General features: G+C 35.2%; 2 protein-coding genes across 2 annotated transcripts in view; both read right to left on the bottom strand.

Moving 5' to 3' along the window:
• The window catches only part of LOC111501885 (endothelin converting enzyme 1), a 354,283-nt gene that overhangs the window by 115,599 nt on the left and 212,525 nt on the right, over positions 1-26,159 (bottom strand). The gene's annotated exons all lie outside the window — the stretch shown is intronic.
• LOC111501887 (uncharacterized) lies at positions 7,073-9,599 on the bottom strand. Its single transcript, XM_023155805.2, has 2 exons — positions 9,456-9,599; positions 7,073-8,457 (listed from the first exon to the last, which is right to left on the bottom strand). Exons 1-2 carry the CDS (start codon positions 9,468-9,470, stop codon positions 7,282-7,284), a joined length of 1,191 nt encoding a protein of 396 aa, XP_023011573.2. The 5' UTR covers positions 9,471-9,599; the 3' UTR covers positions 7,073-7,281.

Below are 26,159 nucleotides of genomic sequence, written 5' to 3'. Positions count from 1 at the left end.
TGGCGACGCCCTTGAACGCAAACGAGACACATGGAGAGTCAAGAGTTGTTGCGCTTGATATTTCTGAGGCTTTTGACCGTGTGTGGCATTAGGGTTTGCTGACCAAACTTCAAAGCTTCAATGCTATGACTTATCGGATCATTTTTGGGTATGACTCTCCAGCTTCCCGAAAGAAAGTTCCCTGCAAGTGGCCGTCGATGGATATCTTTCGAATACTTTTATCATCAACGCTGGTATTCCCTTGGGATCCATATTGTCTCCAATCTTCTTTTCATTGTTTATCAACAACCTACTGGAAACAACTGAAAATCTAATATATAGCTTTGCTAACGACAGCACACTTGTCTCGTTATTCCATTTGGGTTCAAATACATCGGCTGCAAATGCACATCTTCACCGGCAGCAGAAGGTAGCATAAATATATTAATCACGATCTCGATGTGATTTCGAATTGGGGTGAAAGTAACCAGGTTCAATGGGGAATGTTCCTCAATTCGAGTTATTACAGCAAATGCAAGTTTGAACAAAATTGAGTTGAGTTTAATTCATGAGTTTTTCAAATTCACTTCGAAAAGTATTCAAATTGATGTTTCAAATGTTGGGTTCTAATGTTTAAAGGGATTTGTTTCTAATTCACATATTGGCAACAGCGCCTATATCAAGTTGAAATAATTTATACGTACCTAGATATTCTATTTTGAAAAAGGGAAATTATCTTTATAAATCAACAATCAAGGCGAAATCTAAATTATAGTTCAATACCACCTCCACAAGCCACATAAACAACAGTTGTTTTGTTATTTATTTATATAGGGGAAGATAGATTAAGTGCACAAAATGTCATATGTCACAGAATGTCTCGGAACTCGGAACATAAGTAAACAGAACAGCACGCCTCTGAAATATGTCATTTTTGTTTGTCTCATACAGGTAACAGATTCATTGTCCTTTATTAGCTATAACCGATATTGCCAAATGGTGAAATAGAAACGAATTCCTTTAAATGTTGAATGCATTATTTCATTCCTCTTTTTTAAGTACTTAAATATTTTTTAAAGAAAAAGGTTGAAATGATAAGTTTAAAATGCGTTGTTTCAGAGCTTTTTATGAAAACTACTTGATTTTCGTCAGAAGAAACATTACCCATTCAATGCCAAGAAAACCCAGGCATCAACTTTCTTCAATGTCTCTGAACCGGATATAATATGTCTTGGCACAATCATGTCGCTGGGACTGCAAAGGCTGCTTCTGAAAAACTTGGAACACTGTTCTGAATCAGAAAACTGTACACACCTCAGCAACATTGGATGCTTTATAACGCTCGGATTTCATTCCGCTCCGCCCACAGCATACCCTGAAGCTGCTGGATTTCATTCAGAAAAAAGCCATCCGACTAATTGGAGAAACGAACATCACTGGCCATCTTGATAGCCTGAAACATCGAAGAAAGGTTGGAGAATTGTCTCTCTCCTATAGATATTTCACGATACGTGGTCATTTGATTCCACCAAGATCAGTACATATCAGAAATATGCGACGAGCTGCGGCTGATCATCGTTTTGAGGTTCAACTCGCTACACCTCGAACTTCACTGCTTGAAAACTCTTTCATTAGAAGAACTGCGTATATGTGGAATAAACTTCCTGAGAAGGTTTTTCCAATCTTCAGCGATTCAAATCTAACGTGAATCGCTACTTTCACACAAGCACCGCTTTTAGAGCGCCTTAAAGATTTTCCTGTAGTGCTTGTGCTGCCCTTAAAAAAATTTAAAAATATAGAGACAGTGTTGATTCTGAAAAAAATATCCAAAGATTTGTTTTTGAGACACATAGTAACCATAGAAGCGTGTCAATAAGAAATATGTAGAGACTATTGCACTGCTGTTTCAAAAAATATAAAAAAAACTTAGTCAATGTTATTTTACTTATGTTAGTTATACTCCTAGTATAAGTTACTCATACTCCTAGCTTTGACTTAAAATTTGAGGAGAGTTTTTTTTTTCTATCAAAATGAAAAGGCAATATTTTTTCAGGGTCATTAATTTTTTATTTCGAATAACTTCAATGAAATCTCTTAACAAAGATGTGAAGATCATGCCAGAAACTCAAGAAAAAGTCTATCTGCAACAACTACTTCATACGTATGAGCAATAAATTATCAGATATCACTTTTTTCATTCAGTTACACGAACGCTACACAACATAGGTAATATGAGAAAGAGCATTGATATACAATTTCACCCAAATGAAAAACTATCAGATTCCAGGTCAATTTATTTCATGTTTCAAAATGTTTTTCTCATATTATTGAGATTTTCGTATTAATTGTGATTTGAAAAATTCAAATTTTATTGACTATTAGTCTTCGAAATGATAAAAAAAATCACATCTTCACGTTGAAAATTTCGCAATCAAATGCGTTTTTTTTTTTAGAAAAACCTCAAGTGTAAATGAAACCACCAGATCATACCTATTGAAATTTTAATTTCAAGTAAAATTCTAAACATATGTACATAACGTTCCACTTTAACGTTTGAGATTGTAAAAAATTGAATGCTACATAAAACCAAATTATGTGTGCAGTTGGAAATAAGAAAGTTGACAGTAATTTTTGAAAGCGGCAAATAAATAAGCCAACAACGCTGTGTCCTATAACATGAGTCTAGGTAAATAGTGATCATTTTCTTATTAAATACTTACTAATTGAAGGACAGATGTGTGCTGCATTGAGTAAATTTAATGATAAATGAAGCGCGTATCGCAAGTGAAAGTTTCGGTGATTTTTTCAGTACCAATTATGTACAGCTACAACTGCTCCACCCAACTATTCTAAAGTTACTCACTTACAAAACCATCGCCTACATTTCTATTTTGATGTACAGTGTGATTCGGTTTTGCGAATATTTTTTTGGTCCGCTTATTCTTATCAATTCTTACCATTCAATAATTCTCAAAAAAAGGTTGGTAACTTCAATATTCAATATCTCTTTATGTTTTTCTGGGTACATAACTTTTCACAATCAGAAAAATATATAAAGCCAAATCAATAGAGAATCAATCTTCTGAAGTCTAATCAAGAGTAAACTGTCGTATTCATAAATTTTGACTGAAAATTGAAAATCTCAATTGAAAAAGATTAAATTTCTATATTCAGCTTTTTTAGTCGTCAAAGTTTCGGAAAACAATCTTTTTCCGTTTTCAAAACCCGTACATTTGAAAACTTTCGCCTCAATTGTAAAAACTTGTATTTGTTTTGACATGCGTTAAAGGAATGTTTTGTTGAGAAAGCAGCTAAAGTTCATATTTACATTTTCAACCTCTCGCCTCAGCAATGATTACCAGGTACGATTCATTTTTATAGAGCAATTTGAAATACACTTGTTATCTTCTAAAAGAATATATGCAGATTCTTTTGAGTTTTCTAATTCTTTCAAGTTATGTAGGTACCCAAAAAAATAGTAAGAAACGTTCAATATCAAACATCGAAATAAAGCAACATCCACATCAACAGAATAGACCTAATGACAAATTTGGAAAAACTGTTCTTCTACAATGTCTAGTAATACCAATAACACATTTGAATTGAGATGGTATACTTTTAGGAGAGATTAATTTTTGGGAAGCAAAGTTTTTGGCCTTCTACTTCTCCATCCACTAAAAATGTGGGAATTTTTCAAAGAAAGGCAGGAAGTCATCAATTTTAAAAGTAACTCTATACATGGATGTGTAGATCATGCAAAGAAGTAACTTTCAGAATCAAACTGGAAGAAAAAGCCCTTTAGAAACAGCTATTTCCAAATAAACATTGAATTACATGAAAGAAAATTACTTTCGAAACAAATACTTTTATATGAACGCTGAATTATACGAAAAACACTTTTCACTATTCCGTTTGTATTCCAAACATTCGTAATGCAATTAATTCAGATATCAATCACAGGATTCCTACACAATACAATTGATCAAAGAAGTAAAATTTCACTTACATGGAATACTGTCATCCTCACTGGTAGACATTCGATGTTTAGAGTGAATATTGTACAACTGTCATCAAAAGTAACATTTTTAATGGTTGTCAAGAGTATTAAAAGAGGATGTTCACAAAGTAGCGTGTTAAAAATATTTTTAACACGATTTTTTTCGACCATATAGCAATAAACAAAACAATTATTCAGTTTGCAAGGAAGTGTTATGAACAATAGATATAGATACAATAAAATTCTGTTACGAATATATTATATACATTAATTACATTATTATTATTATTATTATTATTATTATTTATGAACATTAATATGAAAAGTACAATTAGAACAACTGCTGATATTAATACCTTGCGATATTGAAAAGCCTTGTGATATATTCGAACTAGCTGTGTTGACAATTTCATGGGCATCAACATTTAACTCATGAAGTAAAGAGGACGATGCTGGAACGCTGGAGCAAGCTGTTGGGATTATTCTTTCAACAATAGCCTTTTTATAAGAAATAGATTGATCGATGTAACCCTCAGGTATGGTTTTAGACTTCCATCCTCCATGCTTCTTAATATCCGTTATATTTGCTCCTGATTCTGCTAGCAAACAAGCAGAAGATCTTCTGAAACAGTGACGCGGGAGGATGGAAGTCTACAAATGAGCTTGATCTGCTTATGTCATCGATGACATCGTAATGACATTCATTTTTCTTTCGTGTAATTCAATGTTTATATGAAAGTAGCTGTTTCAGGAGGACTTTCTTTCAGTTTGTGTCTGAAAGTTACTTCTTTGCATAATCTACACACCCATGTATAGAGTTACTCATTTTCAAATTTATTACTTCCTTCCTTTCTTTGGAAGACTTCCTTATGTCTTTTTTTGTATCGAGATGGAGTAGTAGAAAGCCAGAAACTTTCTTTCCCAAAAATTAATCACTCTTTTAATTCAAATAAGATTCCTCTTGGCTGGGATTAAATCAAATAGGTGAATGAATGTGATTACAATGTCATCGATGACATAAGCAGATCAAGCTTATTCGGTGACATTAGAAATCGTAATTCATGAATGAATGGTGTGTATTTTCTATAATGTTATCCAATTTGGTACTGAAGAGCCTTAGAGCAAGTGTCTTACGGCGAAATATCGATATATACCAGTCAGGATGACAGTGTTCCATGTAAGTGCAATTTGTTACCATCCATTTAAAGTAGAACTCATGTGAATGATATCTGATTTTATTCCACAACGAATGTTTGAAATACAAACTGAGTAAAGAAAAGTATCTTCTGTATAATTCAGTGTTCATATAAAAGTATTTGTTTCGAAAGAATTTTTTTCTTCCGTGTAATTCAATGTTTATATGAAAGTAGCTGTTTCTTTCAGTTTGTGTCTGAAAATTACTTCTTTGCAAAATCTACACATCCATGTATAGAGTTACTCATTTTCAAATTGATTACTTCCTTCCTTTCTTTGGAAGATTCCCTCATCTTTTTTGTATCGAGATGGAGTAGTAGAAAGCCAAAAACTTTCTTTCCCAAAAATTATAAATATCTATCAATACACTGTGAATATTCGTTTGTTAGAAGTTGGTTGACAATGATTTGTTGTGCATTTCATTGGTTTGGACTTCCATTTTCTAATATATGATTTGGAATCCCTGGAAGGATCTATAAAAAATTTAAAAGATTACCTGAAAAATAATTTTATCAAACAAAAACAAAACTGAAATCACAATGAAATAAAATACAAGCAACAATGAAAAAATTAAAAAATTTAACTAATAACACGACATGAAAATTGAAAAGTATTAACAAGAAATGAAAATTAAACGATTCCAAGCCAAGTTACTTCACGACGTTTCGATTGTTAGTATCCACAATAGTCTTCGGGTGATAATTGTTAACATACTTGTTATTTTTCGACTAATGTTTTTAATTTGTTATATATTCTTTCAAGGATTTGAAATAAATTTATATCATATCAGACAATAGAAGTCCGAACTAATGAAATGAATATTAGTTTTATTTTTTTTTTTATAAAGTAAGGTGCTTTAGAAATTCTCGATCACCACTTCTCGTGAATTATTACTATAATTCACCACTCCTCGTGAATTATTACTATAATTCACGAGAAGTGAATAATATAATATAATTATAATCTAAAATAAGAATAATAGTCCACTTAGTGACCCGAATAATCTTCAAATATCTCACAGAAATATTTGTCATAGTAATATCAGCATGAATCGTCATGTATCCTCATTTCTTAAAGTCTGAACTGATCCTCGCAAATATCGTATATCAATATGACATTTATCACAACTGAATGATGAATATTTATCTGACAGATATTCGAGAAAGTGACCCCATGCTGGTTTTTCATTTAATCATCGATTCGGTGATGGAGAAATCTAATGGTGTCCCAAAACAATACAGAAATGGTAATTAGTAGTTGTCGGGTTACTTATAACAAATCAAATTTTCGAAAGTGAAATAATGATTGTGATTATTAATTTCTGAAGCCGTCATTCAATTATTTTAAAAATGATACGGTAATGAACTGAAGGACAGTTACCTTCATAGCTATGATATATTTTATACGTGTAATAAATAGAAATCTGTTTAAATGAAAATGAAAATCACATATAAGATTATTGAGTGAACAAAATTTCCCTTCTGAAAATTGTATGTCAGAAAATCGACACAACTGAAAAAATTGATCAGATATCAGATTTTATTTGGAGAACTGCGTTTGTATTGAATAAAATTCTTAATAGCGTTGTTCCAAATGATTTAATCTCGAGTGATTGAAATCCAACGTGAATCGCTACTTTCACACAGGCACCGGTCTTAAAGTGCCTTAAAGATTTCCTTGTGGTGCTTGTGTTTTGTCCTTGAAAAAAATTGTTTCACAGTTTTACCTTACCCGACTTTAAGTCATCATTTGAATATTATTCGAGAGTCTAGAAAATACTCATCACAGCGTTACCGTTACTTCCCAATAAAATGAGTTTTTAAAAATATGTAATTCTTTTAACGACTATAATCTTTTTCATTTTGAACTTTTTGGTTGTGAAAAAGGGAATAAATTAACAAATTTGTCTAATGAAAAATACATATATTTGTCACCGCACTTGATTAAGAGACTGTACATGAACAGCATTATAAAAAAGTACTTAAATATAAAAATGAACTATGTACAAAGAACGAAATTGAGATTATCACATCTCGAAAGTCTTTAGTCCAACTGAGAAGCCCTAAAACAGAGCTACCCAGCCCTACGCGTTTGCAATTCAATCTAGTTGCTTAGTGAGGACCACCGCTAATGTGTCCTGGTGGTCCGTAGCTGGAAGAAATGCCAGAAGAGCCTGATGATGAGCCACCATGACCATGACTATGGCTATGACTATGTTCATGGCTATGGCTTGAACCGGTCAGAGAGATGCCAGAGTCAAACGAACCGCCACTGCTGAATGAAGAAGAGATGGAAGAGCCAGACAGATGACCTCCAGAAATGGAACCTCCATCGAAAGATCCTCCTCCAATTGAACCACCTCCGATTAATCCTCCTCCAATTGAACCACCTCCGATTAATCCTCCTCCGAGTGATCCTCCTCCAATCGAGCCACCTCCCAGAGAAAGTCCACCGCTGCCGGATCCTCCAGACGCAAATCCACCACCACTCGAGTCCTTCTGAGTTTTGTAACGGATGAAGTATACTTCAGGTTTGGAAGGTTGAGTGGGTATGGCAGTAGGAATTTGGATTTCTGGTTGGTCGTCAGGTTTCTTGACCAACACGTATACAAGAGTTTTCTCTTCGTTCTGCGCCTGCAGAGGAATAGTAGGTACAGTTGGAGTGGGTGCTGATGGAGCCTTGATGAAGATGATTTTGTAGTGTTTCTGTGGTGGAGCTATGGAAATTGGCCTCTGTGGGTGGAACTCTTCTGGTTCTGGTGGGGGTACGTGGACGTAGATGTGTTTTTGGACTAGTTGGCCGCCGGAGCTGAATCCACCGCTTCCGCCGGAGCCGAAACCACCGCTTCCGCCGGAGCCGAAACCACCGCCTCCACCTGATCCGAATCCTCCAAATCCACCGCCAGATCCGAATCCTCCTCCGAATCCACCGCCTGAAACGAATCCTCCTCCTAATCCACCGCCTGAACCAAATCCTCCACCTGAGCTGAATCCACCTCCTGACTCGAATCCGCTTCCTGAGCTAAATCCTCCCCCAGAGCTGAATCCGTGGGAGCCATGACCTGAAGAGAATGAGGAAGATCCAGAGTGGTAACTTCCACTTACGCTGCTGCCTCCTGCAATGGAGAGACCTCCACCACCTCCGTGGCCTCCTAGGCCGATAGCTCCAATGGTGCCTCCATCAACAATGGGTCCATGTCCACCACCAAGGCCTATGGAGGGAGCGGGGTAACTGTAACCACTTGGGGGTTCCGGCCGGGCTTGTGTGAGAGCCAGAAGAGCAAGACACTGTAAAGTAGATTTTAAACTATGAGAAAGAGAATTTCTTATTTTTGTTGAATTAATTTCATTATATGTTTATATGTGAATGCCCTTCGGCCTAAATAACGCCCCTGCAATAATCCAAACGATTAGTGCTAAGTGAGAGATATAAGAGTTTTTCAGTCCCAAAAATACACTGGGAAGATGAAACTTCAAGATTATCATGAACTGAAGACATGGTTTTGAAAGCTCTATCAAGAAAAAAGTTGTAATGCAACAGCCAAATTATTTACGGCCACCAAAATTTTATGAAAATACTTCTCAGGTACAAATGAAAACTTGTACCAATCGAATTTCACGGGTATACGAAGTCAATTCGAATAGCATGAAAACTAAATTGTTACCAAACTTCAGCAGTTTCTGTGTATGGCATGGGCGGCGTAGCATTTCTACACGAACTTTTTATCATCCACACGACCTTTTCATTAGTTGTAGAGAGTAATGCCAAAAACAAAACAGTTAGCTGTTCGAATTGACTTCATATATACTATACAGTCATAAACGAAATTGAAAGAGAGTATTCAATTAGGTACTCAGGTTTAATAACGTCTGTAGGCAGCAAATGCTATTTTTATGAAGAGATCAGTTTTTGTAAAAAAATATTTTTGATTATTTACTTCCCCATCTTTATACACACATGTGGAATCGCACAAAGAAAGAAAGAGTCGCTAGAATTGAAGGAAATTCAGAGGATTCAGAGTATTTGAACCCTGGATAATTACAATCGGCTTGTGACCTAAGGTATCTGATGCTGACGGCATTCAAACTAACCAACAGTAGCACACTGAAGTGCTAAGTCTATTGTGTCGAATAGTAAAGTGACAAGTACACATGCCACGGGATTGCTGCCTGCAGATGTCTTTCAATAATCCGTCTCAATGAAAACACATTTTCAAAAATCACTATTTTTTGTCACGATTCACTGCTCAGAGGGCACTTTTCACGAATTTTCACAAGATACTTACCAAGTAAGACCTCATGTTCGTTGCTCGAGTAACCGTGTTACCCAAGTAAAGACAAATGGAACGTTTGTACCTTTTTCAAGTTCATCGGTGGTTTTATAGTGGTATCTTCTGATTCCCCACTTGAGCGACATCCAAACATGTAGTCATCGAGTTCTTGTGTAAAATTCGGTGGTGAAAAATCGGGTCACATCCTCTCACCGGGCCTAGAGGCAGTGACCGCACTCGCGGATCTGTATCAGCCAGTGCCAGAGACGGACTGACTTTTGAGAAATCTGTGTTGAACCCAATAGGTTGAATGTGGAATATCAATCATCATGTTAGGTCGACAGCTTCGATCTCCTTGAGAAGTGAATATGAAAAATTTTTGTCATTGTTCAATTACTTTATTGGAGAAGACAGATATATTTTCAATCATTTTTTCGAAAAAATCAAAACTGTTGGAATAAATGTTAGGCACTCCTCAAACTCAACTAAAGCTTCAAATCCTTTTTGTAAAGTTTATATATACATTCACTAAGCACAACATCATGTGAATTCCAATATATTTTCATTGATTATATATATATATATATATATATATATATATATATATATATATATATATATATATATATATATATATATAATCTGGAAAGGTTAAGCAGTCAAGCTGCTGGAAAATAATTCCATGAAAATCAAAAAATAAATAGATAAGTACTCTTTGATCATTCCCATATTGATTTCAATCTAAGAGCCACCGGTAGACAGCTGTTTCAGCCTATTGGGCATCGTCAGTACATCTGCTACCGCAGTTGTCGGGTGATTGGTCAAACCACCAACACTGGCATAAAAAACTTGGCAAGTTGACTTGGGTGTCACACCAATAGGTGTTACACTTATGTTTCGCTTGCGTTTACGCAGCTTTTTTTATCAAGTACTTTCTTGGTTTTTCTCATTTTGCCTTCAATCGAGGACCGCCTGCTCGGTACTGACGATGCCCAATAGGCTGAAACAGCTGTCTACCGGTGGCTCTTAGATTGAAATCAATATGGGAATGATCAAAGAGTACTTATCTATTTATTTTTTGATTTTCATGGAATTATTTTCCAGCAGCTTGACTGCATTAACCTTTCTAGATTTCATATCATTTCAAGAAACATGTGGATTCGTTTTCCGATGGCATTTCAGGTTAGCTTCCCAAATTTCTGCTACCGCAGATCTGAGCAAGGTATTTGACTACGCTTCTCACGAAATTTGACGAATGGAGTATCTCAAATTATATTCATCTGTCAAATCTAAATGTTTAGTCCACGATATAAACCGATCCGTCTAGCGTGAAGTCAGAGGTGTGCATCATGAATATGTTCTAGAACCACTTCTCTTCACCATCTACGTTAATGAATTTTTATTATCTCTCTATCATGGTAGGGGATGATATGTCCTGGACTTTATCCTGACCAATAAAGCTACTGAATTATACCAAAAAAAAAATTACCGAATCTAATGAAGAACTGATATTAGAACAATCCTTAGTTTCTCAATTCACAAAGGAATTTCAAGTCTTTCACATTTCTTCATCGAAGCGGAAACTACTAAATCTGTGGTCCAATTGTCCAAATATATTCCCATATTTTTTGTTAATTGTTTTATTTATTCACCAAATTTATCGATCTCTCGACCTGATATTTTTTTTGTAAAATACAGCTTTTTGCTATACCCTCTCAGTGTGATATATTTCATTTCATTCATTTTGGGCATTCATTGAAAATTACATTGACAAAACATTTCGACTTTTGAAGGAAAGCATTCGAACCATGATTTTATGAGGATTTTGTTTTGGTCTAACTTAGCAACACTGCAGCTGGCCAGTTTTCCACGTTTAAATCAATTCTTTGTCAGTCACTTACTCCGCACTACAACCATCATGTCAAAATTTTAAATGAACATAACATCTGATTGACATCTGTTTCAATTCTGTATCGAACCCTGTTACATATTTGAATGCTGAAAATTACACTTTCTTATTTAAAAACATCTCCAAATTACTTCTAAAGCAAACCTAAATAGTAAAGGACATATATTTGCTGAATAATCATACTGAGCCAAGCATCAACATTTAACATCATCCAGTTAGATCCAGCAAAATGGGGTAGTTTTTCAACGAGATGGGGCACCATCTCTTTGGGTAGTATCAGTGTAACAGTTCCTCGATAGTATCTTTCCGGGTGAATGGATTGGAGTGAATGGTCACCTAGACTCCCAGAATTGTCTCCATTGGACTTTTATTAGGGGATGGTTAAAATCAACAGTCTACGACACGCTTCCCAATACTGTAGATGAATTACAAAAAAAATCACCAGGCGTGATAATTTTCAAGATATAAGGGACGAAATAGTCATTGTGGGCAAGTTAATGGTGATCAGTTTGAACACTTAATGGAGTGAGTTTTTTTATTTAGTTTCTTTATAGTTCAAAATCAAATACAAACTCAAAAAAGTATTTCATTTTTGTCTGGCATTGTTTATCGTTGTGAGGTCAAAAATGTTACAGGATTGGATACAGAATTGAAAGACCTTTGAAATGTGAATTATTATGTGAAGGGGATGATTACCAAGGGGGTGACTTTTAGGTAGAAATAAGTCTCCCCGACAATTAAAGTTCACGTGTTCCAAGATTTTTTTACAGTCAGAATATCAAATGATTCATTCCTAGTGGCTCATTTCAACTGAAATTCACATAAACTCAAAAAAGTAGGGGGTTCGAAGTGGAACTTTGCAAGACGCCCACAGATATACAAAGTAACATTTTTTTAATACAAGTTTTCATAAGAATCCATTAAGCAGATGTTCACTGGCGATTTGTTAGTAGTCACACTCAATATTGAAAAAACTGACAAATTACTTTTGTTATGCTTTCAGGTTCTCAAAACCCATTCTAGTTCCTGTTTTCAACTGATGAATAATGAAACGAAAACTATAGAGTTCAAGGAGAGCATATTCATTTCTTCAATTCCTTTATTGATTATACCAAACATATTTATAACTGTGATAGGTCATTATTCATTAAGTTTATAATAATCTGTTTGATGATAAGTCAAATTCATTAAATCTGCTTTTCGTAACCGTTTCTACGGTATTTTCAAGTTTATTATTGGTGATCGAACGCACTGTTTAAATGTGAAGGTTAAAAATTATAATATTTTCAATACATTGGTGGTAAACACAAAATGAAGATCAATTGTGAAATAAAATTTTGTTACAAGTCCTGAAAAAAAAAACAAGAAATTGCTGATATTTTCTCTAGGTATGTTTGTGTGGGCAAAATACATATATATCTTGGAATCTACATCATTGACTATGGAGTCGTTATTCAAGTGTATATGTATATCGATCGTAATGGAAATTGATATTGACTTGGTGATTAAATAACAAGGAAAATGATAAGTATTTCGAGAATTCAGTCCATATAGAATAGTTCACCATTTTCACATATATTCTGTCGCAAAAATTCAACGATGAAATTAAACTTCTAGAGATGGAAAGATGAAACGATGGAACGAGCTATATAGAATATAACAATTCAGGACAGAACTAGTTATCTGCCTATGAGTCGTTGAGAAAAAAAAATCCACATAACTTCCAAATCATCAACCTCTCGATCTTACTATTTTGAAACTAGTAACATGCTATTTCTGAGCAGCCGTAAGACATTTTGAAGTTTCAATGTTCAACCAATCAGGCATTGTCCTGTAAATTTTAATAATCGACAAAACTCATTTTACTATGAAAATTAATTTGGTTAATTCAAAAGTTTTGTCCGTATTTATGTCATGTGTTTTGTAGCTCCATATCTCAAATATTTACTCTCCTGTTTCGTGGTGTATATTGATCGATAGAGAATTTTGTTCTCTATACATAAATGGTGTTCATTTTTTCCAAATTTGATTTTTTTGCCTCTTTTCAGTCTACGAAATCAAATTGAACTAAAGCGTTGCCGAAACAGTCCGGCAATGATAGTGTTAGGTTAGGTCCAAAGTGAGTGGGTTCATTCGACCTTCCACTACGGCTCTGCCGAACTCTAAAAACCTGATTCTGTCCCCTGCGGGGCAGACACAAAGTATGTGCTCTGCTGTTTCATCATTTTTCAAACACAGGCGACACACACTGTCTTTCGACAGTCCGAGTGTCCGCATATGATGATTCAAATGACAATGACCAGTAACAAGGTTTGTTAGACATCGTAGTTCATCCCTACTGTAGTCCAACAACTGTTTGGAATCAAGCTTCGAAGGGTGAATAAACGCCTTGGAGTGAGCCAATCCTGGAAGATTCTGCCAAAAGTCCATGAATCTTTTTGGTATCCAGGTGTTCAATCTTTGCGATGCCAATGACAGGTTCTGGTCCGATGAAGCTGCAGCACCCTCCTACGCAAGGGAATTAGCAGCCTCATTCCAGCCCAGTATGGCCAGGAATCCAGACCATAGACAATGTTTAAGTCTTTCTATCGAGGAGAGTGGTTTTTGGCAATTTGCTACCAATTCAGACGTTGCTCGGTAGGAGCCATGAGCTTCCAACGCCGCTTGACTGCCGGAGTATGAGGTTGGATTCTTCCAATCTCTCCGCACACAATTCAATAGCGTAAATTTCCGCTTGAAATACAGTAGCGTGTTCGACGTTGGATTGCGAAGTATCGTTCAGAAGATTTAAGTCCCGAACATGAGCCTCGAATTGGACGAGCTACAGACCCAAAACCAAGATTTGAGGACCCTGATGAAGAGTGACCCATCAAACACGGTGCGTGGGTCAAAACCTGGAAAAGGTCAAAACCTGGAAGAGTGATTGTCTCACAATTTGAACAATCAACAGAAAATGTCACGTTTCCAGGTCTGTTCTTCGTTGTTTTTAGGCAACCAAAACGATTCTTTTATGGATTGGAGACAGTTCATGACCGATGAGCCACCCAGGTACTTCCCAAAGGCCAAAATCCAACAAAAAAGACCATGGTTACTTTATGTTGGTCAGCGGCTGGTGTGATTCACTATAATTTTCTGAAACCGGGCCAAACCATCACAGTAGAGTACTATGGCAGGCACTAGTCAACAGAAGGGGTACGATCCTGCTCCACGACAATGCCCGTCCGCACGTCTCACAAATCATCGTCCGAAAATTGAACGAAGTAAGCGTCAAAGTTCTGTCCAAACCACCATACACTCCAGACCTACAAACCGACTACCATCTTCTCAAGCACTTCGATAACTTTCTCAACAGTAGAACCTTCGCCGATCAGAACCAGCCAAAAACGGCCTTCGTAGACTTCATCATTGCCTGCCGGAAAACAACTACTTTCCCGGCTAATACCATGCTGCATATTGAATTATATCCGACAGACATTTATGCATGCAAGATACCTCAAAGAGTTTGATCTGGCAGATGTTTCGTTCCTCCAGCAGCAGGATCATGCTGGAACCAGTCGAGTAGATCAGGTACATACTTGTTTCGAAGTTTTACCTCTCATCAGTGCACCATTTGATTTGATTGCATGGATTTCTCGTTTAAATTTACCGGAAAAGTAAGTTTGTTATAATGAAAGAACTGGAGAAAATTGATAAACACCATTCGAAGTTATTATTGAGATATGTAATACCGCGATTAATAACTGACCATACTTGAACCAAATCAAGCAGCCGCCCAACAAGGATAGAAGGAAATTTCAAATGTTTCGAAAGTAATGAAATAACCAAGTTTATTCTTCTCAATATGGACTTCCTTCATCTTCCGATTCGAAATTTGTAATTAGAATTTCAACAAGTACCTACTATTCATTGTATAAAAAAGAACATGTGCCAATTCATAGTATAACTAACTATTGAATTAAATGTCTTTGTTTTTGAGACATTTTTCTCGAAGACATAAAAGGGAGTATTTATTATATTTAAAATATAAACCCCGTAATATTATGGAGTTGTTTTCTATTCACAGGATATCTTCAATAGACCACAAGAAACCCCCCGGGTTCGATTGAGCACGAAACTTTCTATAAAACTTTAACACATTTTCAAAGGCATTATCTAATATATATCAATTATGTGTCACATTGTTTGTCCGCGATGGACTCCTAAAGTATTTAACTGATTTCAATCAAATTTGCACAACGTGTGCAATTTGATCCAACTTGAGAGATAGGATAAGTTTCATCTTAATTTATAGTCGCAATATTATTTTATTGCAAATTATTTTTGTATCATTTGACACTCACAATTATCTGTTATCTCCAAACGATTTTAACAGATGGCGATATCTGCTGACTAGATTGAGTAAGTGATCAATAGATGGCGCTGATATGTTAAACCTACAAACGTGTCATACAAGCTACAATTCAATAGCATAACCACCACGTGTTCTTGAGGATAAAGTATATGCTACATTTATTTTGTAGTAAAGGAAATACCGTGAAATTCAATTGTTTTTACTTTTTAAATTTTTGGTGTTAGCATAGTCAGCCACGTGTTACTTAGACTGAAGTGTAAATTAAATTCATATTATAATGAAGATAATACAGTGAAATTATTCCTGCTTTTGATTATTTGTGCTTCATTGTGCAAAACTCTTCAATGAAAATATATACATGTAAGTATTATCACATTGTTATAATATATTTGTGAGAGAATGATACACACGTTTTCAATAATTGTACAAATATTTTTTTTCATTATTTTTATTGGTGGTCCCCGTGACTGATGTTCTCCTACCGTTACTCTTAAATAGTTTACTACAATGTAATATAACAAAAACCTTAGCCACAGCAACGCGTGGCCGGGTCTGCTAGTAGGAATGTAGGCTTTCACAGTTGGCGTCAATATTTTGGTTAGTTTCCGGGTTTTGCCGTGGTCTTCTTTGGTTACAATCTCCAGACGATTCAACTGCAACTGCGACAGTCATCTCCATCATTTGAATAGCTTTCATCTGAGAATCCAGTTCACCATGGAATTAGAAGAAAACATCCAAATCCCATACCTTGTAGTTTTAGTCATCAAGGAAGGTAATCAACTAGGCCATAAAGTGTACAGGAAGAAAACACAGACAGATCGATACATACACAATGGATCCAACCATCATCCAAAACAGAAACGAACCGTCATCAACACCCCAGTATCGGAGTATCTGAGATCAACAAAAGACAGCAGAGATCCAGTCAAATCAGCGGAAGTTTGCAGGATTCCATGTAACTGTGGTACAGTTTATATCGGTCAGATGAAAAGAAGCATTGATACACGCCTAGTCAAGCACAAGCGGAGTTGCCGATTGGGACAGACCGAGAAGTCTGCAGTCGCTGAACATGCACTGTACGTCGGAGAACACAAAATCCTATTCGAAAATACCGAGAGGCTAGCAATGTCGAATCATTATTCAACAAGAATATATTTAGAAACCATAGAAATACACGAACACCAAGAGAACTTCAACAGAAACGAAGATAGAATATATCTACCAAAGATCTGACACACATTATTGAAAGGCACCCAAAACGAAGTCATGTCACCCAAATCGCGCGGGAGGTACGCGCAAACCCGCCATTGCAGAAAGTGCGCAAAAAATCAGCACTAGAAATGACATGGCAGAAACGAAAGCTTCAGTTTCAGTTGATACGTCAAGAAAAGTACTTCAACTATGCCTCTGAAGATGACCGCCGCATTTGTAGTAGAAACGTTTGGAGATGGTAATCAAAGAAGACTACAGCAAAACCTGGAAACCAACCAAAACAATGAATGGCATTATTTGTGTTTTAACTGAGTTACTAGAATATTTGGGTATTTCAGGATTTTTGATATTTCATTCATTCAGCACCGTTTTAGACAATGCAAGTACAAATTTGTAAGATCTGCCAAGGTTGCTTCTGTGAAAATTAGGCTTGTGACTCTTGTTTATCTTAGATAAACAAAATTTTAGGTTTCTTCATGAAAATAGATGGTTCATGCTTCATTCATTCGTGGTTCGAAGTAGGCACCACTGATGATTTGTGCAATGGATGACTTATAAATATTATAAATAACGTAACGAAGTAAGCCATTGCGTGCCGCGTCTACTGTAAGACGACGAGGGACGATGTGCGGGAATAGAGGGGCGGTCTAAGCAATGAGGCGACATCGCGTAGAACGCGATCTGAACGCGGGCATACGCGTTTACCGTTGTGTTAGTTTTGCGAATTTCAGTGCAGTTGGCATATTTCTTTGTTACTGTATTTTTAAAGTGAAAATATGAATTACTAGCTGTTGACCGCTCTTATACTAAACCCAGAATCTTGAAATATGCAGGTAGGTTCTTTGTATAGCGTAAATAAGCATCAAGAAAGGGAATCAGGAATTTCCTCCCCCAAGAGGGAAAATAGATGTTCAGAGATTATATTGAATTTCGTCAGTTTTGAAGTTGAAAACCTGAAATTTTGGGTTGATGAAATGATATTGTAACTATTTGTTTGAAATGGTCTGTCACGAAACTTAATACGACAAACCAAATTTTACGCGGGCGAAACCGCGGGCAACAACTAGTCAAATATGAAAACTAACTAATACCTTTGATATCTTGAAACGTGGTTATATAGGCAGTTTCTAGGTGAGCTGGATGGGAAAGTAATTAAATGAACTAAGGTGCAAACTATAAAAATTCAACACTGGAGATTACAGGAATTACCGGGCTCGTTAAACTTATAATTTCAAGAGTGGAGACCTACATGAATCTAATTGCTCGTTTAGGGTTATATAGTCCGGGTTTTTAATCGATTTATTAATTTCCATGGCTTTCAACAAATTCAGTTTCTCCTTTTTATTACACGTGTGCAGGATTCTGAGATCATCTTTACTTATCTTGTGTTTCGAACATCTACAAAAATCCCTATTAAAAATGTAAAATTTTTGGGTGGTCACATGATAACATCCCAAAAATGTATGATTTTTGTAGTGCTGAAGTAAAAAATTTGTTTCACTATAGACATGGAAAAGAACCATTTGTCAAAATATCGTGTACGAAGTATAATAAATATAGTTAAAAAAACACGCTTTCAAAGAACATCGAGCTATAAAGTTGAATTTTTTAAAAAATAAGCTCAAAACAATAACGATCGAAAAATACTAGAATTATTGTGAAAAAAGTGAGGGCGCTAGATATACAAAAAAATATGGCACAAAGCGCCCACGATTTTTTCACAATAATACTAGTATTTATTTATAGTTATATTTTTAAGCTTATTTAAAAAAATATTTTTAACTTTTTACTTCAATGTTCTGTAAAATCGTGTTTTTTAGTTTCTTTAAACTATATTTATTTTCACTTTTTAGTTCGATGTTTTTCGAAAGCGTGTTTTTTTAAACTATATTCATATTTCAAATCAATCTTTTGATTTTATATGTAATGTCAAGCACCTTAATTCTAATTTTCCGATTTTTTTAAATATTTAATTAACTAAATTTTTTAGGTATACATTTTACGATAACCTTTTCATTGTTGAAATCCATATTCTGGTTTGCTTTCAAATAATCGAATTAGATTTTAAAATGGATCTTTCGTTTCGTTCAAAACTTTTTTCTGTATTAAATCACGGGTAATTGAAAATATTCACTTAAATATCTAAATATTTCATCTCTAGTACAAAATTTGGCTAATTCTTAAAATTTATTCATTATTTTGATTTTCTTTTGAACAACCTATCAAGAAGGTTGCGTACAGCGCCATCTGTCCGCGAAAAGATCAAACAATAATAATGTCGATAATTCTGTAAATACAGATCTCGAGCATGGGAGTTACAAGCAAGCAAACATACATACATACAGGTGAAGCTAATATAAAGCGTGTAAAAAATAGACCAAAAACACAGGAAAACATGGAAAAGTGACCACTCTACGTAGATTGATAAATTCCGGTACGGCTTTTGTACCCCTTCTTTTATAACAAAAATAGTCATAGTTATTTTATCATGACGTATAAAATCGGAGGTTTATGGGACTATAAACCTAAAGATCAAATCCCTGGCCTTGAATTAGGGTTCAAGGTCATTTATTGTTGTTCAGTTGGTCCTTCGAATACCCCCCTTAAACCCCCCCTTAAACCTGAAAATGACAATTTTTCATATTCTCCTGTCCCATTTTATTTGTATGGTGTTTGGTTAGTGAAGACCCCAGCGGTAATTAGTAACTTCATTTATGAAATCTAATATGTACGAGAACTTTCGGCAAATTACTCTACACATGGGTTATGGTTGTTAATTTTTCAAAATTTTCACGTGCATCAACTAAAGATGGTAGCATTTTCCAATACAAAAACACTAAGACTAAGAAGATCATACATTTTAGGAAGTATTCGAATGGGCCTCTGAAAACTATGTATAAGCTTGCGGTCTCTTATACAAGCCTTACACAACAAAATATGTATTCATTATATAGAAACGAATATTTTCATGATGAAATGATTGCAAACTATTTTCCATAAATCAAGTCAGAACTGTGAAATAACCATTTGAATGTTGATACAGAAATATCTCGCAATGCCATCGCTCTGAGTCCGATACTGTTTGAAATGGAGGATGGGCAGAAGAAAGTGATGTCCAGTTGTTCGGAAGCATTAGTCCGGTCATTTTGAATATTCATGCGTTGGACACTTTGATTATTGGATTATTCAAGAAAGAAAGTACTTTTGGAATATTATATTCACTTTCACGTCTGATATGATTCGCCTTGGAATTCCTGAAGTGTGATAATAAATTAATGAAGATTATTATGTTAATACTGGAAAAGGAAATATTCACATGTTCAATTTTCAGACGGGTGTCTTTATTGAGTTGATTCGGGGACCATTTTGTAATATTTTCATTTGAATTCCTAAAAAAATCAAAGTCAAAGGGCGCTCTTACTCCGCAAACTCAAGAGCTAGTCATTTCAACCGGTGCAATTTTTTTTCTGATTGATTCGGCCGTTACTTGAAGTTTCATAGTAATTTCAAAAACTACATCTCACGATCTGATCTCCACAAACTTTATTTGAAAAATATATCACATGTTTCGCCAGCACAGTAAGCCTCATCAAGTGATTAGACTTGACTTGACTTGATAAAGCTACTTTGCTAGCGAAACATGTGATATATTTTTCAAATAAAGTTTGTGGTGATCAAATTTTAAGGTGTAGTTTTTGAAATTACTGTGAAATATTACTATTTTCTTACTAAAATGAGAGAATAGCATGAGTACGGTATAGTTTATATTTTTTTTAGTTTAAAATCAACCACAACTTGGAAAATACATTAATCTAAATCAACAGAATCTGCTCAAGTAAAACAAAGAATAAACTGAAATGTACGTAAAAAAGTTATTGCATTATATACATTTCTGGAAAAGAATCGAATAAGTGAATTGTTGGGAAACAAAGTTTTTGGCTTTCTACAACTCCATCTTGATACAAAAAAGAAGGATGAGGGAGTCTTTCAAAGAAAGTAAGGAAGTAACTCTATACATGGATGTGTAGATCATGCAAAGAAGTAACTTTCAGACACAAACTGTATTTATAATTTTCTCCTATCATCTTATCCTTGTTCCTCTTTCACTGCCTGAACCACTATGCATGTTGTTTTTGGCGGGTGCATTGGCTTGGATTGTGGGAGTTGAGCAAAACGGCCATCGAATGCCTGCTTCCACGTAGCCCCGCTGTAAACGGGAATGACAGGATCACTTGTGGTTCTGTTATTCCCTAACTGAATGGCATCCCAACGATGGCTTAATCCTAAGTTATGTGTATCCGTGCCTAGAGGATGAATGACACTGAGCCTATCAGCTGTCTCTACGGAACCTTCGATATACCGGGCGCCCTCTCGTCGTAGCATCGCCTTGTCACGGTAATGCGGGGCTCTGCCGTGATTGGCCTCCTTTCCCTAGCTACTCGTGGGTCTTTTATGGATAGAGTAAACTTAAAAATTCTTTCTGACGGTGAGTCTATAGAGGAGATGGATGTCGAGTTTATGACTCCAACTGATCTCCCTGTAAATTGAGTTCAGGAGCGAGTCTACAGAGGAGCTAGGAACTGACTGAAGAACGGAGTACTTTATGGAACCACCTTGCACCAAATTCTTGAGCGGCGTACGCAGAATCTGTCTCAGGTGGAGAAACAAACCCCCATGAACAGGATAGCGAACGTTTGCACTCAGGTGAGGTTTCACCAAAACCAGAGGCGAAAAAGCCCTGCACGGCTGAATCTAAGGCATCGTCAGGTGTAGCTGACGTGCAGAAACCCTCATATAGCAGATCATTTACTTTGTGCCTGCCCCGCTGGGGACCGGATCAGGTTTTTAAAGTTCGGCAGTACCACACTCTTACCATCTGACCTGAAAGACCACTCACCAGACGAACTAATCGGCTTCGTTGAGAACCTGGGTTTATTTGGTCGAGCGTGAATAGGTGTGAGCCACAATAATTTTTTGCTGGTTGCGGTGGAGGGTCGTGTAGACCCACTCACTTTGGACCACTACTAACCTAACCTATCAAATGAAATTTAGTCGTTGGAAAAATTATATAGCGATTCTCTCTAAATGGTAAAATGAAAAACCCTCCTGGATATCATCATTCGCTTAGTCGCATGTAGTTTTTTGACAGACTTCAAAAAAATGTAAATATTCAGTTGTTATATTTCTCTCTCAATATTCGAGGAACACATTGCCACAAGGTGGCGCTGTGAAACTCAAGGAAAACGAAGAAATTATCGAAAAGTCATTGATTATTGAGTTATGTATGAAATTATACGTTGATTGACATAAAAAAATACTTTCATCATATTCAATAGATGACATTAAGAGAATTTACTGACTTACAGTTTTTATATAGAGTACTAGTACTCTGTTACTTCTCAGAATGAAATTTTCCCTTTATTACTCTTTACCAGAATCTCTGTTGATCTATATGTGGTGTTCGCCGGAAAAAGGTAGGTACATAAAGTATGAAAACAAGATTTCCAGAAAAACGTGTTTGGAGTTTCGCAGTGTATTACTACTATGTACACCTAGAGAGCGGTGCAAAGTCTTGATATCATTGATTTGAGTATATGTGACGTCAATCTGCGATGTTTATTCTCATTGTGTTGTGACGGTTGTGGGTTTTCTACCTTATCAACACAAATGTTTTCTTTCGGTTTCGTCATTTTCGTGAGAATTTCATCGTGTATTATTTATTTTTATAAATTCTATTTTATTAAAATGAACGCGATTGACCATTTTGAAATTCAAATGGAAATATGAATGTATTCAATGTGATTATTCAGGAAGCACACATTTTCTCAATGTTGATTATGGAGTGAAAAGTTGTGAAAATTGATTGGGCTTTGGTTGTTTCCCATTAGCCAAGAAGTGAGAAGTAAAAATCCAACTTCGATGGAAACTGACTTGAATAAAACCAGGGACTAGAATATTCAAAATTTTTTTAAAATTCACTGGACTATGAAGTGATGATCCCACGAAAGTGACAGTTAATTATTCCAATAATCTCCTTTTACCGAAGCAAGATTTCGCTTTGTTGCCTAAATTTCTTTTCATTGAGATAAGAGGAAATATTTCAACGACTACGCATCGCGTGCGAGCCATGGAAAAGTATCGATGTTAAATTGTTACAAAATCAGAAGCGTTAAATGACCGACTAATTATTTATGTTTGTTGTAATAATACACCAGAAACACTTTCTTTCAAGGTCATTGAAAAAGCTTTTTGTAGACCGTTTTGAACCAGAGTTGAACCAGTAGATGTTGTTTCAGTTTTTTGTTCAGAGTTTGTTTGAATACGGTTGAACACATTTGAAGGTTGAAGGTCTTTCGTAATTATGAAATTCTGATCCAAAACTAAATATCTTGCTTGGTATGCGACGGACTGAAAAATAATGAATAAAATATACCAGCAAAGATAAAATACTGAAAAAGGAGGGGGTTAATTATCCCAAACATTCGCATGTTAATATTTCAGATTTTCGGGTGGTGTTGAATATTTTTTCAATGTTATAGCGAAATGAGTTCATAGTTTTTAACATGCTTTTATCAGCTTCACTTGTATGTATGTATGTTTGTTTGCTTGTAACTCTCAAGCACAGGATCTGTATTTGACAGAATTATCGACATTATTGCTTGATCTATTCGCGGGCGAATGGCGCTGTAACCTAACCTCCTTGATATAACTCGAACTCACTTTACATGTATTTTTTCATTTGAAAAAAGATATTTTTATTAACACGCGTGTCTGCTGCCTTATTTGTAACCCTCCTTTGCGTGCCTGCTGCCTTCCTTGAGCTTCGTAGCTGAATAGTTTGATATAAGAATTGTGCCAAAGACAATTTGGGTGATACACGTTTTGCTGAAATGATATAAGGAACAAAACTGAGAATTACAGGAGAGATAGTTGTAGAAAATGAAATAGCAAATCCCAATTACAAAAAATCCTTAGAGAAATTGAAAACCATGATAGAAGAAATGAAAACAAGAACTGGTTCTGACCACAGCAAGAGGAAAATGTTCATCCATAAAAAAGTAACTACTCACTGCTTGTATCTTCAGGGATTTCAAATCAATTTATATCATATTAGACAATGGAAGTCTGAACTAATGAAATGCACCATGAAATATTGTCAACCACCTTCAAACTGAAGGTGACCCCCCCCTCAATATTCAATGGAAGGTTAACGGGAAACGAATAAAAAGAAAGATAATTAGTAATTGAATAATCTCAATTCAGTTTATATTTAAATTATAACTCAATAGAGTTTATCAAAACATGAAATTGTGGTAATAAGAATACCACAAAAATTGATATTTTCGAAAAATTTCGAGGAGCTAAATAATTGGTCCACCTTGTAAATTCAAATATCCTGCTCTCACTTACAAACAAGAAGCTCGTTCATTATCATAGAGAACAGTGCTACAGTTCGTGTAGGTTTCGACCGAGAGCGTGAAAAATAGGTCGACATATCTTTTAACTCTCGATTGCAAATGCAAATATACATTTCCATTAGCCATTACTGAGACAACAATATCACATCGTTTCTCTGTGGCAGGGAAAGTGTTTTATGTTGGAACGATTTCAAAAATTTGTGTTTATACAACGTGTTTGTTCTCTATTTGTTGAACAGGGTCTGTCCTGTTTTATGAAGTATAGTCTGGGTCACAATATCCTATTTTTGGAACTTCTGTCCAAGGCCACCGAAAATTATGATCCAGGGCTCATTCGACTCGGAATGACCTCTAGCAACTTTTTGAAAAATTTCAAAAGGGACTCGAAAAAATTGCAAAAGTTATAAACAATAAAAAAGGGGGTTTGGTTTTTTGCAAGTATGTCGGATAATATTAAAGATATCCGAAATTTGAAAAAATATCATTAAAGAAGAGGAAATTTCCTAAAAAAAGTCCCACTTTCCGGAACATCAATATTTATAGTTGAAAAATAGTTCAATAGGTTAATCTTTCTCTTTGAAGATGATCACGGTAAATTTTCGTGTTGTGGACACCCGGCGATTTTGAAGAAAATTTTGACTCCCTTATTTAAAAAGTTACGGCCCTTCAAAGTTCAGAAAAAGGCAACTTTTCAGCCTTCTTTTTCACCAAATAAACTATTTAAAAATACAAGCATTTATTCACTTGGTCAACTTTACACCTTATTCCTCCTTTTCAATTCAATAAATAATCAACATTTATCTTATAAAAAACTTAATTTGAAAACGAATGCTTCTCCTGGTGAAACTCTCATATTTGTAGGTTAGATACTAGTGACATTTCAGGAAAAAGCGGTTGGTATTTGTCGTCACCAACTATTTCAAATTTGTAGATTTCAATTTTTAGTTTGACGTGACAGAAAAATACAAAATGAATTTGAACGAAATTCATAATCTAGTGGAAGTAAGAAATAATTTAATTCTATATTTGGTTCAAGTAGGAGTGTTTGCAGCAACAATACGTTGTACTAATTGCAATGAAGAGTGCAAATTAAATTATGACACTTAATGGTATAGATGCAATAGAAAGAGGATTATTAAAATACCGAATAAAAAAGCTCAGTACATTTGTTGTAATTTTAAGAAAAGTGCCAAAAACCAATTTACGAGCTAAAGAATGAAGGCAAAAAACATTTGAATTACTTGAGGAATATTAACTGCATCAGTCGTACCAACCATATCATTAACCTTAAAAACGTAAAATACAGTGATGTAACCAAAAAGCAGCTCCGTACATTTTTTTAACATTTTTATAAGAAAAATGTTGATTATTAAAGTGAAAAGTGTTACAGAAGGAAGAATAAGGTGTAAAGGTGACCTAGTGAATAAATGCTTGTTTTCAAATAGTTTATTTGGTGAAAAAGAAGGCTGAAAAGTTGCCCTTTTCTGAACTTTGAAGGACCGTAACTTTTTAAATAAGGGAGAGCGCCGCTTTTTTATTTCGGATTCGTAATCTACGCATCAAAATACGTAAGTACAGCCGAAAATTTTTTCAAAATCACCGGGTGTCCACAAAACGAAAATTTACCAAATACTTTGATTTTACGCAGTAACTTATCGGGGTAAAATCAAAGTATTTTTCACAAAGAAAAATCTTCTATTTATCAGTAACTTGTCGTATTCAACAATTTTTGCTATCAAACAAATTGTTAAGAAATAATGCAATACTTAACTTTTCGGAGGTTAAAATCTGCCTCCGTCTTCAGAAATGGACAAAAAAAATTATAATAT

Source organism: Leptinotarsa decemlineata, unplaced genomic scaffold (assembly GCF_025532065.1).
Source record: "Leptinotarsa decemlineata unplaced genomic scaffold, Ldec_3_MD MMD2_tig00001719_RagTag_RagTag, whole genome shotgun sequence".
NCBI classification, from domain to species: domain Eukaryota; kingdom Metazoa; phylum Arthropoda; class Insecta; order Coleoptera; family Chrysomelidae; genus Leptinotarsa; species Leptinotarsa decemlineata.
The sequence above is the reverse complement of the archived record's forward strand: the minus strand, read 5'-3'. Positions and strand labels throughout refer to the sequence as shown.